Source organism: Raphanus sativus, chromosome 4 (assembly GCF_000801105.2).
Source record: "Raphanus sativus cultivar WK10039 chromosome 4, ASM80110v3, whole genome shotgun sequence".
In the NCBI taxonomy this organism is placed as follows: Eukaryota; Viridiplantae; Streptophyta; class Magnoliopsida; order Brassicales; family Brassicaceae; genus Raphanus; species Raphanus sativus.
The window spans coordinates 16425864-16443261 of NC_079514.1; the positions used below are offsets into that span (position 1 = coordinate 16425864).

At 32.1% G+C, this 17398-nt stretch overlaps 3 protein-coding genes and 1 long non-coding RNA gene across 7 annotated transcripts; all 4 read left to right on the forward strand.

Moving 5' to 3' along the window:
* The first annotated feature begins 1201 nt into the window (after window positions 1–1201).
* LOC108852774 (peroxidase 65-like) lies at window positions 1202–2614 on the forward strand. The gene has a single exon (XM_018626256.2). The coding sequence runs from the start codon at window positions 1331–1333 to the stop codon at window positions 2318–2320; it is 990 nt and encodes a 329-aa protein (XP_018481758.2). The 5' UTR covers window positions 1202–1330; the 3' UTR covers window positions 2321–2614.
* Window positions 2615–5581: 2967 nt separating this feature from the next.
* On the forward strand, window positions 5582–7815 carry LOC130510729 (uncharacterized). Of its 3 annotated transcripts, XR_008944470.1 has the most exons (5): window positions 5582–5870; window positions 6154–6321; window positions 6470–6550; window positions 6694–6846; window positions 7429–7815. XR_008944470.1 is itself a non-coding variant. In XM_057007321.1 (4 exons), the coding sequence occupies exons 2-4, from the start codon at window positions 6500–6502 to the stop codon at window positions 7525–7527; spliced, it is 303 nt and encodes a 100-aa protein (XP_056863301.1). In that variant the 5' UTR covers window positions 5582–5870; window positions 6154–6499; the 3' UTR covers window positions 7528–7815. The 3 variants fall into 3 exon arrangements, 2 of the variants coding, with proteins under 2 accessions (XP_056863301.1, XP_056863302.1); XM_057007321.1 differs by having other exon boundaries at window positions 6154–6550; XM_057007322.1 differs by lacking the exon at window positions 7429–7815 and having other exon boundaries at window positions 6694–7097.
* Window positions 7816–13655: 5840 nt separating this feature from the next.
* Window positions 13656–15159, forward strand: LOC108851472 (uncharacterized). Of its 2 annotated transcripts, XR_001949312.2 has the most exons (5): window positions 13656–14022; window positions 14134–14247; window positions 14344–14492; window positions 14610–14746; window positions 14865–15159. It is a non-coding gene; the product is annotated as an uncharacterized LOC108851472 (long non-coding RNA). The 2 variants fall into 2 exon arrangements; XR_001949311.2 differs by having other exon boundaries at window positions 14610–15159.
* A 1311-nt stretch (window positions 15160–16470) lies between these two features.
* On the forward strand, window positions 16471–17016 carry LOC108835483 (pectinesterase inhibitor 12-like). The gene has a single exon (XM_018608730.2). It carries the CDS (start codon window positions 16471–16473, stop codon window positions 17014–17016), a length of 546 nt encoding a protein of 181 aa, XP_018464232.2.
* Window positions 17017–17398: the final 382 nt, after the last annotated feature.

Consider the following 17398-nt stretch of genomic DNA (forward strand, 5'->3'; position numbering starts at 1 on the left):
TTTTTCAGAAAAAAACCAAAAATCATTTAAAAAACTACAAACAATCAACCTCTAAGTCATTTTTAAGTGATGAAAAAAGGTTTACAGCATTTATAATTAATACAAATATAAAATAAATGATTTAAACTAACATTGTTTTGTAGTGACATAACATATAAATAGGTATTCATTTCTTGTCAAAATATGTGTATTTATTTCTTTTTTGACAACATAGGTATTTTTTATTTCTATTTAGAGTGTCTTTGTACTTATATCTTTTTAAATTGCAAAATGAAATAATATGTTTTAAAGAAATTATATTGTAGTGTTAAAAATATAAATTTAGGTTGATATATAATGACTTCTAATTGAATAATTCATAAAATATATTATTACCTATCTACACAAAACAACACCTCATATACACATCTATACAAAACACCTCATATATTTAGTATTATACAAATTATAAAAAGTTGAATAATTCATAAAATTTATTATAATATAAAATAATGAAATTTCAAATAAAATCTAGTATATAAACAAAGTGGGTGACATAAGGAGTGTTTTAGGAAAATAACTTTTACAAATTTGGAGGAGAAAGTTATGTTTTATTGACTAATGGACTAGTTTAAAAATAGGTATCCTAACAAATAATAAGTTAATTAATTAAAATTACATAATATCATGTAAGCTCATAATATCATATATATATATTACAGCGACAATCCATACCCAGTAGAGGCCGAACTCTAGTTTAAAATGTGTTCTTTTTCCTTTTTCAAAAAAAGTTTTGAATATTTCATAAAAAAATATTTAAGCAAAAAAAGACCACAAATTTTTGGGCTTTAAGCAGTGGCTTACTCTGCTTGTGTCATGGACGAGGTCTACCGATTTATCAGTTATAATTTATACTTTTTGTTAGTTATTTTATTCCGATCGAGATTTGAAAATTAACTCTTTGTTTTAGGATGATAAAGTAGCTGTTTGATGTCAAAAAAAAAATTATATACCAAATTACATAAGCAATAACCATTTTTTTACACGCCAGTATTTATATCTATAATATACTAAAACAAATCAAGAACCAAATTTAAAACAATTAAAACCGTTCAATAAATAGGTAAATTACAAAGATAGGAAAAACTAAAAACAACCACACGTATGTATTAGGAAATAAAAACCATCCATTTACGTAGCCTCAACTTGGAAACCTCCTAAGCCATGAAATAGTCGCAAAGCCTTTTCTCTTTGTTTTCTAATTGCTTTCGACGAAAATCGATCATAGAGAAGTCTACCTTGTAGACCTCTCTCTAAAATTGATTATCATTTATCGTTACCAACATCAAATATGCGTCTCTCTCTTAGTCCTACCCCCTTTGTTCTCCTCTTCCTCGTTGTTGCACCAGCTGTATTGGCTGATGTAGCTATCTTGAGAACGGATTATTACCAAAAAACATGCCCCGACTTCAACAAAATCGTGCGTGAAGCCGTTTTAACTAAGCAATCTCAACAACCGACAACTGCTGCCGGAACACTCCGTCTCTTCTTTCACGATTGTTTCCTTGAAGGCTGTGATGCGTCTGTTCTGATAGCGACCAATTCGTTTAACAAAGCGGAACGTGACGATGATCTTAACGACTCCCTCCCAGGAGATGCTTTCGACATTGTCAATCGCATTAAGACAGCTCTCGAGCTGTCTTGCCCTGGTGTTGTGTCATGCGCTGATATTTTAGCGCAGGCTACGCGTGACCTTGTCACGATGGTAGGAGGACCTTACTTCGATGTAAAGCTTGGTCGTAAAGACGGACTCGAGTCCAAAGCCCATAAAGTCCGAGGAAACGTCCCGATGCCTAACCAGACGGTCCATGACATCCACGGGATGTTCAAGAAAAATGGGTTTAGTCTACGTGAGATGGTAGCGTTAAGCGGAGCCCACACAATCGGATTTTCTCACTGCAAAGAGTTTAGTGACCGGCTTTACGGGTCAAAAGCCGATCCAGAAATCAACCCGCGATTCGCAACCGCTCTGAAAGAACTATGCAAAAACCACACCGTGGATGACACAATCGCGGCGTTTAACGACGTGATGACTCCGGGAAAATTCGACAACATGTACTTCAAGAACCTAAAACGAGGACTAGGTCTATTAGCTTCCGACCACCTCCTTATTAAAGACAATAGTACGAAACCGTTTGTCGAGCTTTACGCAACTGACGAGAAAGCATTCTTTGATGATTTCGCACGAGCGATGGAGAAACTCGGTACGGTTGGCGTTAAGGGCGATGGAGAAGGAGAAGTGAGACGTAGGTGCGACCACTTCAACAATCTCAACGTATAAGCAAAGGAAAACACGAAAACAAAATAATAATATTTACGTTATTTATTTGCCGGGAGAAAGGAGAATTGTGCAGAAGAAATGTTTCGTTGGTATATATGTGTTTAAAACTATGTATCGTAAGCAAGTTACTGTAACAATTCAATATAAGATGTTTGTTCTTTTTCATGAAATTGCGAACTGTTATCTAAAAGTATATTATACATCGATGTATCAAACTATTGTAGGTTAACATACATTGTATGGTTGATAATGTTGCCAATATAAAATTAACTAATTAGGAAACCATATAACCAATTAATTTTTCTCATAGCATCATATGATTGATAAAACTATTAAGTTTCCTAAAAAGGTATATATATGCAAAAGACGTTTTTACCTTTCACTTTATTGTATTTACAAATCATTTTAAGAGATAATAATCAATACCTATAGCATAGTGTTCACTTTATACTTTGGAAAGCAAACTACATGTTGTTTTTCAAGGAATTTAATGACGAGGCATATAAAACATTTTTGTAATGAAGAAATAAATAGACCAACAAACTAAGATTGACCCAAGAAAAAAGGCAACGAAGCAAGTGGAGTGGCAAAGCGGAACACGAGCAATCTAAAAAAGGATGTGGTTACTCTCATCTTAGCAGATTTTTTGTTTGCTTTTAAATGGGATCACAAGTTACCATATACGATTCTTAAAAAATTCACAATGAAAATGTTAATGAACCTTGTTGTGTTTGTTCTTCTCTTCAATGGTTGCACGACCAACAAAGTGGCAGATGATCTGATTCAAAAATCTTGCAAGGAAGCTCCAAAGGCTACAGGTTTTGTAAGCCAATGGCCACATTTCGAAAAAGATTGCATTGCATCTTTCAAAGAGAATCCAGAGAGCCAGAAAGCAAGAAATATCGATGATTTGGCCATGGTAGGAGCGAAAAATGCCATATCATACTTAACGAAAGTGAAAAAAATTGTGGAGAAAATTATAAAAGAGAAGAAATATAAGAGTACCCTTAGTAAGAAGTCGTTGGAAGATTGCCTTGAGCTTTATTCCAAGAGCGCTCGCTTGTTAAACTCAGCTTTGAATTATCTCAAAAAGGGGAATTTCGATGAGGCTCGATATGCTTTTAGAGATGGAGAGAAAGCACCGATATTTTGCGAATTGAAATTCAACGGCGACAATCAACAAATATCACCCCTGATAAAAGAGAATAATCTTCTCTTAACAATGATCCAAATTCCTGAGATGTTTATTTTTAAATCGCATTAGCTTAGTGGAGATGCTAGGCCAGAATAGCACGTATTAAAAAAATGTATTATGTGAGTTCTGCTTAATAATAATTTTTTTTGTGTTTTGAGTTTTTGTTTTGTTTGGATCATGTAGTCAAATGATATTTACGGATTATAAGGAAATAATTCATATCAAGAACACATGATGATATCGATTACAAACTATAAACAAATGAATAATAACTAAACTGTCAATTTATAAGCAAATATAGAGAAATCAGATGCCTTCGATCATCAGAAAACCAAATCTGAAAATTCTCAGTATTAATTTTTTTTCATTCTGAATTATTTTAATTTGAAAATAGGTTTATTATTTGTTTACTCTAACCAAGTTAGTAAATTACACTTTATACATGTCTTTTTATCCGCGACCCAACCCTATCAGTTTAAACCCTCAGATAATCAAAATCACTAAAACTGAAACACAAATTTCTCATCAGTTCTGATGTAGCGGAAGCTTCTGAAGATAAAACTAATTTTGTTGATTCTAAGAATACCTGGTAACTAGGGTTTGTGAATATTTTTCAGAGTGTTTAATCAAAAGTTCTATAGGATTGAGAATACTCTTCTCAGTGGTTTATAGAAATCTCTATAGAAAAACTCATTTTAATATCATTAAAATTTAATTATATATCATATAAAATAAATAAAACAATCATTTTGATTTACTTACCATAAAAATATTGTAAGTAAACAAGAGGTACTGTTTTGATTTATGTGATTATTCTAATCCCATATATAAAAATTACTAAACAATTGATTACTTTAACAAGTGTAAGATCTTATTAATTAACATTTTTTAAAAAAATCTTACAAGATATCGATACATCAAAGATTTATCTAGAAACTACTGAAATCACCTAGCGAGAACATGGATTGCACAATAAACTTGCTTTCTCAACCTTAAACCTTTTTCTCTTCGTCACAACACTAACAAAGAATAATTTGGAATTTGACAATCTAAAATAGTAACATTTTTAGTCTAGTTCATCGTTTTCCTTAAATGGGCTCAGAATATTTTTTAATAATTAACTGAATGGATCACATACGGTTTTGGTTTAAAAATTGTTGCATATCCAAAATAAACATCATCACTTTCATTTAAAAGTTTCTCACACTAAAAAATATAGGATTGGGCAAAATCTGAATCCAAAACACCAAACCAAATCAAATCTGAAAAGTAGTATTCAACTTTAACAAAACTGATTAGATATCCGAAAAGATTCAAAATTTTGGTATTTAGAGAGCCGGAACCGAATCCGATCCGAATCGAAATATTTCGGGTGTCCAAGTATATCCGAACCAAATTTGTATACTTAAATATATTGATTATTTTTAAATTTAATATCCGAAATAATATACAAAATATAAGATTTTTCTAGGTTTTCCAAAATACTTGAAAATATATACAAATAAAGTACATGTTTAAAATAGCTAAACGATATTCAAAATACCAAAAAAAATACTTAAATTTCTATTGATTTTGGCATACATTATTAAAATTTATATGTTATATATTATTTTAATCTTTAGATTTTTAGAAACTAAAAGTATATATAAATTTTATTTTAAAAAAAAATTAAAGGGATTATCAGGATCCAAACCGAACCCGCAAAAATCTGAACCAAATTGAACTGAATGCAAAGATCCGAACTGAACAAAACCGAAAGAATTATCAATAACAAAATGAGTATTGTTTATAATATTTAAATACATCACAATAAAAAAACTGTGCGGATTATCATCTAGTTGTTATGCTAAAATTATATATATCAAAATATATTACACATCGATAAAACTTGGGAACTTAGGTTTTTGATTAAATTAATGAGACATGTTTATGGAATGGGAAGAGTTAAAGGACTATCTTTATTTTTTATTTTTATTTGAAATTACAGATTGGTTTTTATATTACACCTTATTGTTTTTACAAATCATTTTAAGAGATATCATCACAACATATAGCATCTATATTTATATAAAGTATGGTTTCTTTCCTCCTGGTGAAAACACATCAGCATCCATGTCACAAATTCAAGTGATGAGGAACTGACACCTGTCCTCTTAGTGAAACTCTGCGTTTGTTCCATTTACTATCGACATGCTTTTTGGGCTTGATTGGCGGAGGAGATGACGTTCCAGTTCCGTAACGGGGGCGTTGTGATCTCTGCGTCTTTAATCTTGCTGTCTTTAATCCCATTCAATCAGACGGCCACTAAGATATCTTCAGTTACGTTGTCCAGTCGCCGATTTTGTGTATAAATAGGTTCGTAATCTCATTTCTGCGAGTCGCGATCTCGAAATCTCCTGCTATCTATCTCTCTCATATTCTTCTCTTATATTGATTCGTCATTCGTCGGTTCAACATATCTTCATGTTGTCTGGATACAGAAATTGATTTTTCTATTCACGCTCCTCCTCTCATCGTTCACTGTAATCGGTTTCTGTTTGAAGTTTGTATTTTAGCTTTGAACTTCAATTGTGATCTGAGTGTGCTTCCTGATCATTGGAACAATCTTCGTTAATTCCTATTTTGATTTTGATCGCAGCATGATTATGAGAAGGTCAAACTTGGAGAGATTTGTGGGTGTATTTAATGGGAGACACATTAATACAGCATTCTGTTAGAAGAAGAAGTGTGGTGGCAGCTGGGAAAGATTCGTCTCCTAAGAGAAGCTTAGTAGCTGCTATTCCAAGAGCTGTTCACCAAACGATCGGTAAGCATGTTTCTTTCTCAAGAAACGGTGGAATTGGTGGAGGTGGCACATTGCAAAATGCAGCTGTTTTTGTACTCAAAGTTGCTGTTTTAGAAGTTGTCCGAAGAGTTTCAAAGGCAAAGTGGCCTCATTTGTGAACACTCTTCAGGCATTGCAGTGCTTCTGTTATCCTCCTCTTATGTGGACTCGGAGATGGGCTCCTTACAAGGACTTCATCAAGGCAGTGCAGGTTTACAACTTTATGATTCTAAGATGAACAAAACACTTAGTTTGAAACAATAATGATCCTAAGATGATCTGCTATGAATCTAAGATGATATCTCTTTATCTATACTGATCTGCTATGAATCTCCAATTTAATCTTTTATGCAGATGCTGTCTCGGCCATTATTGGTCCTCACGATTGTAGAGGCTCTCACAGACCAATCAGAGTCAAAGCAAGAAGCCCCAGGTGGTACTGCCTCTAATGCATCTTCAGAATCACAATCTGAGCCGCAGACTGACTCATTCTCTATCAGACATCAGGTACTTGATGTCTGTGTCTTATCTACAAAATTTAGTATGAAGCTCTTGAAAGTTTTGCAAAATCCCCTGAAATTATTAAACCACTTGACACAGTCATTTTCTGACTGTGTCAACTAGATATATCTCAAGCTAAAATGATGACTGAAGTATGTATTATCTCTTGATATACGATTTATTCTGGTGTTTTTCCTTCTGTCTCATCACGATGAGTTCTGTGTATTCTTTTTATGCTCAACTATTAGTTTTATTTATGGGCACGAGTGACAAGTGATAACCATATGTAGCTGTAGTAAGTTCTTTTGTATAATGATAATCAATAATAGACGACTTATTTATGAATATCCTATCTCAACTTATTAAGTTGGCCAATAATGTATACGATAAATCAACTTCGCTATCCTGCATATTCACAGCAAAACAACAGATTCCTCATAAGTTCGACGTCCGCCCATCATCAAGGCCTATATTTCTTAGAGAGTACATCCCACTAACCAAAATAATTAAACTCAAATAACAATGAAATAATGTCCCGCCCAGGATCCTCCGATAGACTCAACTCGAAGATGCATGGCATGTTTACAGATGCAGCTTGGAACCCACAATCGAAGGCTGCTGGTCTTGTTTGGATCATCGATGATGCTGGATCATCAACCTCTCACTCAGCGACCGATACTTTTGTAGCGTTGCCCCTGATGGCGGAAACGTTGGCACTGAGAAGTGCCATGAACTATACTCTACATCGTGGGATAAGCGCTCTCCTGATCTTCTCTGATTCTCAGAATCTCATAGCTCTGGTGAATTCAAGGAGTCGTCATCTGGAAATCGCATCTCTCCTCAACGACATTTCTCATCTTTCATCTTGTTTTTCATTTGTTCAGTTTAAACATATCCCAAGACGGGATAATGTTAAGGCGGACTCCGTTGCCAAACAGGCTCTGTATCAGATTTAATTTTTAATGCAAGTATGGTTTCAAAAAAAAAAAAACTATATATTTTTAAACGTATTGAAAAAATTAAAATATTTTGTATTGTTTTTTTTCAATTGCATGAACATATAAAAACTAATATGATAGCAGATGACCAATACAAAAAAATATATTAAAATAACTATTCCACTTAACTGAAATCAAAACATTGTCCAAATTCAAACAATCAAAACTGATCCACTTTGACATTCAACCTCCTAACATTGTGTACAAGGCATCTCCAATACATAATGCTATTTTAGTATCAAAACCATAATATTTGAATATAGTTTCAGCGTTAAAAAATGTTATTCAACCAAAACACCAAACTTAACACTAAAAACTATTTTATAATATTATATATTTATATTTTTATTTGTCATTTATTTAATTGTCTATTTTATTAATAAACTAAATGAATATTTTTTATTGAAATGAATAATTTTTTATTGTGTTGAATAATGTCACACCAAATTTGGTGTGAAATTATAATTTTACACTAAAATAATATAATTTTTAGTGTTGAGATATAATTTTTTTTGGTATCACACTAAAATAGAGTTTTAGTGTTGGGTTGAACTGTTGAAGAATGCCTAACCATTATTAATAATGATCCCCATAAAATATATAACAAAATTTTTGAAACTAAAAACAATGTCAGTTAAAACACTTAACGGAAACAATACCCTAGAAATTAATCACACCATAGAAACATTCAAAATGAATGACAATTACACACCCTACACCTACGGCGATGAATCTATATACGAAAATAATTCAACGCCATATAGTTTCATACGAATAAATTAACATAACCTTAAAACTAACAAAAAATACTCTACACACAACAAAACGATAAGAGATGGAAATATTATTGGAGTTAGTTAACCATGTTTTAACAACAGCCTTCACTCCAAAAAAAAAATTCAGTAAAAAAAAAACAGCCTTCACTCATGGACTTGCTTCAGATCTTTCCAATTTTCCATTCCAGTATTTTTTTTGTTCTGTTTTGCTTATCTAATAGCATCAATTTTTCCATTCTATTTATAAGGACCCGTTTCAAATCTTTCCAATTTTCCATTTCAGTATTTTTATTTTAAGTAGTTATGTTTTGCTTATTTAATAGCATCAGTGTTTCTATTGCTTTTATAAGAAATGCAACTTCAGATTGCTAGCTATAAACTCTATATATAATTCTATATACAAGAATTAACTTGCTTAGGATGTTAAAATACTGAGATTATAATAAACAGAAGTTAAACTACTTTGATATTATAAGAAAATCTGTTGACTAATTATCATAATTAAATTCATATTTATACTTCTCAAATATTATTATATATAGAAAGATGAAGAGTCACATAGCTTAATATGCAATTTAGTAAACATAGAAAACAAATAGATATGCAAAACTTATTATAAACACTACAAGTATTGATAATAAAAATGATTGTTTCAAAATTAGTTCAAATAAGATAAAGTTAGACTTGACGAGTACAAAAATTTATTTATATAATTAAAAGTAGTTAATATTTTAAGTTGAAGAATTAGAATATTATCTTCACATCAAATTTTCAAAGAATACCAGCTAAATTCAAAAATATTCAAATCTTAAAAGTAAACTAACATATAACCTCTACCCATCAATATTCTTAAAAGCCTTAATATTTTAATACATTACTCTTGCAAAAACTCATACAGCACACTCAACATAAAAAACATTTCTATAGTTTTATATATAATACATCAATCAATATTTGGGAAATGAAGTTGGATTTCATCATATATTTAAATATATATTATTTATTTGTAAACATATATTTAAACCGGTTTAAATGAAGCTGGATATCTTCTCTGTTTTGCATATTACAATTCGTAAACCGACGACTATGTCATATCATAAAGTTAACTAACTCCCGGTTAGCTGAATACATTATATTGGCACTAACACAGAAGTCAATAATCGATTGCATATACAGGGTCCAAAACTCATTTTTACGTGCTTAACATGCTTTAATGTATCAAATTTATGATAAAAATAATTATGAAAATCAAATTAACTAATTAGTACATTCATAATATTGCTAGGTTGAAAAAAATACCAATTGTCTGATAGAAAGTTATATATATATCTGATATAATAGTTTTGTATTTCATATCTGTTTTCCAAAAAAAAAAACAAATTACGAATTAATGTTAACAGCACTATGGTTAAAAAGCCCTGTTCGTTACATCATCGCGAGACGCGGCGGCAGCGGCAAAGAAATGTACTTCTACGGATACAAAAAGCAACAAAACCAAAGGTTCAAGTTGGCGCTGATGATTTATCGGAAGTAAAAAATATGGACGCCGGTGTGGCCATTTTTTTCAGCGTCTCTTTTACTTATTATTAATTGCCGCTGCGTCTAAAAACAAGCTGGAGATGTGTCGCTGGTATCGCGAGTTCTCGTGATGAAAGACTTATTTTTTTATCGCTGCCGCTGCGTCAAGCGATCATGAAACGAACAGGTTTACAAAAACAAATCAATAATCATAGTGCTGTTAACATTAATTCGTAATTTGTTTTTTTTTTGTCGTTGATATAATAGATGATTATTGATTTGTTTTCTCATATCTGATATAATAGTTTTTTATAGTTTTGTCGTTCTCTCGGTTTACAAAAACAAATCAATAATCATCTATGAGAAAAATGTTTCTACTTTTTAAGGTTTCAGAAGTTTGTCGATTACATTGCTTATAGATAGCAAATTTAACTATTGTTTGCTTTACTTTATAAGTACCAAAAGCAAATATGTTCACAGTATAGAAAAATTAAAACACTACTACCTATAACTGTTTAAATTATTTATATTCCGCATTCCACCCGTAGGGCGGGCCGGTTCTAGTAAAATATAATAGGGAGCTGTTTGTTTCATCATTTGTCATTTCCATTCAGATGATTCATTTATATGATCTATCTAGATGATCCATTCAGATTTTTGTACATGGTTGTTTGTTCATCCAGATATCTCATCTAGATGAATCATCTAAATGAATCATATGTTTGTTTCTTTATTTTCATTTCCATTCAAATGAGTTTAGTAAACAAATTACCAAAATACCTTTGTATTAGTTTAATCATATGGTTGATATTATTTTTAACTATATGACATTTAATTATTTAGTTTAATATATTTACATTAGAATTATTTCAAAAATTAACAAGCTTTTTGGCGGTTTAGGCAGGAAAACAATATTTTCGGTTTTAGCGGACAAACACATTTTTGGTTTTGGTGTGAAAATACAAATATTTGATTTTGGCGGGAAATACGTTTTTGCGGTAATGATATTTTCAGTTTGGCGGGAAAACGAGATTTTCGGTTTTGGCGGAAAAATAAAATTTTGCGGTTTTGGCAGGAAACACACATTTTTTGGTTTTTCGCGGAAAATCACATTTTGTGGTTTTGACGGGAAACCGCATTTTTGTGGTTTTCGCGGAAAAACAAGCCTTTTCGGTTTTGGCAGGAAACGCGTTTTCGCGGGAAAACGAGATTTTGGTTTTGGTGGGAAAATACGTTTTTGCGGCTTTGACGGGAAAATGAGATTTTTTCGTTTTTGGCGGGAAAACATGTTTTTGCTGTTTTGGCGTGAAAATGAGATTTTTCTGTTTTGACGGGAAAATAAGATTTTTCTGTTTTGGCGAAAACATAAGATTTTTGGTTTTAGCTGGAAAACAAGATTTTGTAATTTTGGCGGGAAAACGCGTTTTTGCGGTTTTGGCGGGAAAACGAGATTTTTCAGTTTTGGCGGGAAAACACATTTTTGCGGGTTTGACATGAAAACAAGATTTTTTTTCGTTTTTGGCGGGAAAACGCGTTTTTGGCTCTTTTGGCGGGAAAATGAGATTTTCAGTCATGGCGAGAAAACAAGATTTTTCGGTTTTAGCATGAAAACGAGATTTTGTAGTTTTGGCGGGAAAACGTGTTTTTGCAGTTTTAGCGGGGAAAGAGATTTTTCGGTTTGGCGGGAAAACACATTTTTGCGTTTTTGGCGTAAAAACACGTTTTTGCGGTTTTGGCGAGAACATGAGATTTTTCGGTTTTTGACAGGAAACCCCGTTTTTGCTGTTTTGGCGGGAAAACGAAATGTTGCGGTTTTCGCTGGAAAATGAAAATTTTTCGATTTTGGCGGGAAACACACATTTTTTTTTGTTTTGGCGACAAAACGCGTTTTTGCGGAAAATGAGATTTTTGTTTTTGGCGGGAAAACACTTTTTTGCGGTTTTTGCTTGAAAATAAGATTTTTTATTTTGGCGGGAAACGCGTTTTTGTGGTTTTGGCGGAAAAACACGTTTTGGCGGAAAAGCACATTTTTGCGGGAAATTGCGTTTTTGCCGTTTTGGCGGGAAACACGTTTTTGCGAGAAAACGAGATTTTCAGTTTTGGCGGGAAAACAAAATTTTCGGTTTTGGCAGAAAAAATGTTTTTGTGGTTTTGTCAATTTTTACGTGGGATAAAATGACAGTATGTTTAGGTTTATAATTTGTGAATTATATTAGGGGCATAATAGACAAGAAAATTTTAATCAGAAAAGGATAAAAAAAAACCTAAGATTAATAAAATTAAATCTAATGGCGATTAAAGCTCCCCGGCAACATATTATACCATTTTGAATGAACCATCTCCATTCAAATGATCCAAATTGGTTCATTTGAATGGACTTTAAAATTAAGCTTTGATTTCCAAAAATCATCCGAATGATCCATCTGAAAGAGTTGCATATTTAGTGTGTAAACAAACAAAACTCTCATCTTCATCCAAATGGCTCATCTAGATGGAGAAACAAACCAGCCCTAGATATAATAGATATTTCTCTCTCTTTTAAATGTGTCCACCTCAGCACATGTGTCTCACATTTAATTTATTAATTTTTATATATATTTTAGTTATCGTGTAATATGTCTAATATTTTGAACAAGATATCTTAGTGAAAGAAAGGTAAAAGGTCTCTTAACATTTTTGAAAAAAATTCCAAAATATATAATATTAACTTTGAAAAAAAAAAATCCACTTAAGTTTAAAAAAGAAAAATAATCTATATAATTTTTTTTTATAAATAACTTCAAAATTTTAGGTATATCTAAGATTGTGTAATTATAAATATTTTATTATTTATATTTAGTAAGATATAAGTTTATTAAAGATATGATAAGTAAAAATATGTTATGTATTTATATAAATCAGAAAAAATTATCACCAAAGTTTTAAAATTGAATAAAATGAAGAAAAAATAGTAGTTTATATAAATTTCAAATTTGTAACAATATTTCAAAAAGTTATTTTTGTCTAGTTGTTAATGTACCTTTTTAAAAAGGTACCACGTCTTTGTTTAAGTCCTGGAATGAATATATATTAAATATATATATATATATATATCAAAACGACGTCGTTTTATCTTGTTAACAGTTGACTAATTTATGTTAGAATCAATATAGATTTAGGCATATTTTAAAAAGTTCAGGTAATTTTTTAATTATAATTGAGTTCATGTCGTACTTGGCACCGACCATGTGTTCGGGTCGTATTTGGCACCACCGAAATTGTTTGGGTCGAAATTAGCACTTTTCACCGTATATCAAAACGACTTCGTTTTATCTTGTTAACGGTTGACTAACTTCTGTTAGAGTCAATGTAGATTTAGGCACGTTTTAAAAAGTTCGGGTAAATTTTTTAAGTTTTAATCAAGTTCAGGTCGTATTTGGCACTGACTATTTGTTCGGGTCGTATTTGGCACGATCGAAATTGTTCAGGTTGGAATAGGCACTTTTCCCGCCTTTGATATATAACTTTTAGAAAATCTGTAGCCCAATAAAAAAAACTCCAAAAGTGATCAAAAAACTTTTTAGTGTCTAATCTTCCCCTTCAATGGAGATGTAGGGTTCCGATGGTTTCAAACTCCTCTGGAAAATAGAGAGTGACCCTTTTGGTTTTCTTGAAGCATTTCATCTTCCTCTACCTCTACAGCTCACCATCTTTAATCAGTTCATCATTAGTGGTACAAAGTCGTCATCTCAAAGACACTCAACGATATCTCAGATTATCACAGCTCCTTAAAAATATCCTTTTTCTGATGCTCCAGTTGCTCAAAACACCATCGGCCACTTATTCTTGGACTCACTCCGGCTTGGTACTCAGTTTGTAGTTGGTCGACTCCTCCGGTTCTAGGTGAAAAGGTAACGACATCTTTCTTCTGTGACCACTGATCTATTACACCTGTCTTTTAATCGATTATCTAACTCTTGTCCGATATCTCTCTTCTGTCCGCTTCTGTCTCAATCTACAAGATTCCCTGATCCACGGCTTCATCTCCGTTGTTCATGCCAATCACAATGTCCATCTTTGGGAGCCAGTTCGATTGTAAAAGTCAATCGATTTGAAGTTGCATGCTGCACTAACATGTACTTTCGTCTTCTTTGGTATTTCATAGGGATTCAGTCCCATATATTATGTTTGTTACGTGTCTATGGATTTTTTGAATTTTTCGTTTTTGATAGGGAAAAGTGATGAAGTCAGGGCGTGCTGCCAAATTGGTGATAGAGGTGTTTCTTCAGGGTTTCTGGCTCTCACAAGATGGTGAATTGAGGCTGCTCAAGCTCCTGTTTAGATTTTTAGTGCGTTAAGGTGTTCATCGCTGCTACTTGGGGTAATTGACACTTAGTGTTGAGTAGAGTACAACAATGAAGCAGTAAAATTTGTTGTTTTAAGGTAGACTGAAAGTTATATTTTTTTATGTATGAATCTGTGGCTATGATGTATTCAGGGAAAATGGTTACAATAAAAGTAAAATCGTACGGAGATTTGGAACCTACTATGCAGATGAAGAAATCATAAGCCCGGTTCAAGTTTCTTACACACAGCTTCCAACAATGGGGACTATATAGACGCTGTTTCTTTTGAGTAAAATTTTCATTTTTAAAAATTGTCTGTTCAGAAACAGAGGAATAACAAATGAAAAGTTTGACCTTTGAGATTCAAATTTCATGAGCACTAATGTTTTTTTTAATTGGGAATTTAGAGGAAGCCATTGCGAACATTGCTGAAGGCGATGCTGAAGATATCAAAGGGGTAGTGAAAGCTGCAAGGAAGACCATTTATGAAGGACCTTGGCCTTAGATGATTGCTTATGTATAATACTATATAATGTTCTTGAGTCTTGAAAGTTATGAAGTTACTGTGATATGGACTAGATATCAAAGGGGTAGTGAAAGCTGCAAGGAAGACCATTTATGAAGGACCTTGGCCTTAGATGATTGCTTATGTATAATACTATATAATGTTCTTGAGTCTTGAAAGTTATGAAGTTACTGTGATATGGACTGATCTTTGTTTGGTTTTCGGGAAAAGTCAACTATATGTTGCATTGTCAAGAGTGACTACACCGAAGGGCCTTAAGATTTTAGACATCAGTAACCGCACCAAGTGTACTAACACCATAATCTACAGAGAGGCCTTCAATGGCCTACCAAAAACAACTGATATGTTATCTTCTTCCTTTGGACAATTAATTATATTATTAAACTTCTAAGAAATCACAATCGAAACAACCATTCTAAAATAAGCTGAATAAAAAAGACTAATCTGTTCTTAACTCCTAATCATTCAAAACTAAAATTAAAACAACCAAACAAAGATCAATCAAGTGAACTAAAAACTCACTAAGACACAACAAATAGGTAAACTAAAATTAAACAACATAGACACCATTTAAAAATTTCCACACTTGCTTTTGCCGGTGTTTATGAGGAAGGCGAAGATGTCGAAGAAAAGCAGTGACTTCACAGTAACCCAAAGGCGAAACGGTAAGCAATTCTCACCAAAACACTAAAAGCCAAACTTAATATATGTATTATACCAACTAAAGAACAAAACCAAACACAGACAGAGATGAAAAAATCAGAGACTATTCAGAGCTACACAAATGCGGCAAGTTAACCGGGAACATTTCACTATCGTTTTATTATGCATTGGGCTAACATGCCTAACATCGTTACAGGCCATGTATATTAGTATTTGTCAGCGACAATATACTTCATTTTCAGTCTGTTAAGGCCTAAAAACATATGTAGGTTTGCAAATTTCGCAACAATTTATTTTTTTAGAAAAATTTATGTGACTATTTATATACATAAAAAAATAATTTAACGAAATAAAAATAACTACAATATTTGGAAAAATTACCATCATTTCAAAACAAAAAACCATCAAATTAATAAACACCACCAAATATACCTCTCAGCTACAACAACAAAAATGATCCACAACACCAAAACACAATAAAATATACTTACTCACACAATCTCAAATACATTACAATACAAATTTTGGGAAATGAAAAAACAAACAAAAACGCAACATCACTTATCATATTTATATAAAGCAAAAACGACCCCGCGCTTGCGCGGAGCTACAGAACTAGTAGTTTTAAATGAAGAAGTAAATAGGCTCATGAACTAAAATTGACCCAAGAAAAAAGGCAACGAAGCAAGTGGAGTGGCAATGCGAATCATAAGCCATCTAAAAAAAGCATGTGGTTACTGTCATGTACACATATTTGTTGTTTGCTGTTAAATGTACTCACAAGTTACAATATACCATTCTTCAAAAAACAATACACAATGAAAATGTTGATGTACACTGTTGTGTTTGTTCTTCTCTTCAATGGTTGCATGGCTAACAAAGTGGCTGATTCGCTGATTCAAAAATCTTGCAAAAACATTTCAGTTTCTATAATAGTGGAAACCATTCCACATTTCGAAAAGGATTGCATTGCATCTTTCAAAGAGAATCCGGAGAGCCAAAAAGCAAGAAATGTCGATGATTTGATCATGTTAGGAGCGAATAACGCCTTATCATACTTGATGAACGTGAAAGGAATTGTAGAGAAGATTATAAAAGAGAAGAAATATAAGAGTAGCCTTAGTAAGAAGTCGTTGGAAGATTGCCTTCAGCTTTATTCCAAGAGCGCTCACATGTTAACCTCAGGTTTGAAATACCTCAAAAAGAGGAATTTTGAGAAGGCTCAGTATGAAATTATTGATGCAGATGAAGCACCAATATTTTGCGAGTTGAAATTCAACGGCGACAATAAACAAATATCTCCCGTGAAAAAGGAGAATAATCTTCTCTTAACAATGATCTATGTTCCTTATTGTTTACTTGATTTATAGTCTAGTGGGATGATAGGCCAGAATTTTAAAAGAGGTATTAAAGTGATTTTTACTGAAAATGAAATATAAATAGTTCTCACTAATAATTTTATTTTGTGTGTTAAATTCTTCTTTGTTTGAATAATGTAATCAAATTATATTTTCAGGTTCTTAGGAAATAATTTCTATCAGAATATTATGATGGTGATTACAAACTATAAACAAATGAATAATAGTTCAGCTGTCAATTTATGAAAAAATTATATTGATTTTTTCCTAATTTCAAGTATAAATAAACCTATTTTCAAATTAAATATGTTAGTCTTTATATATGATCAATTAAACTTACTTTAATCCTTGGATATCTTGTCTTCGATGGTTGCACAGACAACAAAGTGGCAAT

Bases quoted from the DNA above. Each gene is read 5' to 3' on its own strand.
- LOC108852774 (XM_018626256.2), top strand. From the start codon at position 1,331: ATGCGTCTCTCTCTTAGTCCTACCCCCTTTGTTCTCCTCTTCCTCGTT.
- LOC130510729 (XM_057007321.1), top strand. From the start codon at position 6,500: ATGTGGACTCGGAGATGGGCTCCTTACAAGGACTTCATCAAGGCAGTG. The intron at 6,551-6,693 runs GTTTACAACTTT...TCTTTTATGCAG, and splicing joins ACTTCATCAAGGCAGTGCAG to ATGCTGTCTCGGCCATTATT. The intron at 6,847-7,428 runs GTACTTGATGTC...GCATGTTTACAG, and splicing joins CATTCTCTATCAGACATCAG to ATGCAGCTTGGAACCCACAA.
- LOC108835483 (XM_018608730.2), top strand. From the start codon at position 16,471: ATGTTGATGTACACTGTTGTGTTTGTTCTTCTCTTCAATGGTTGCATG.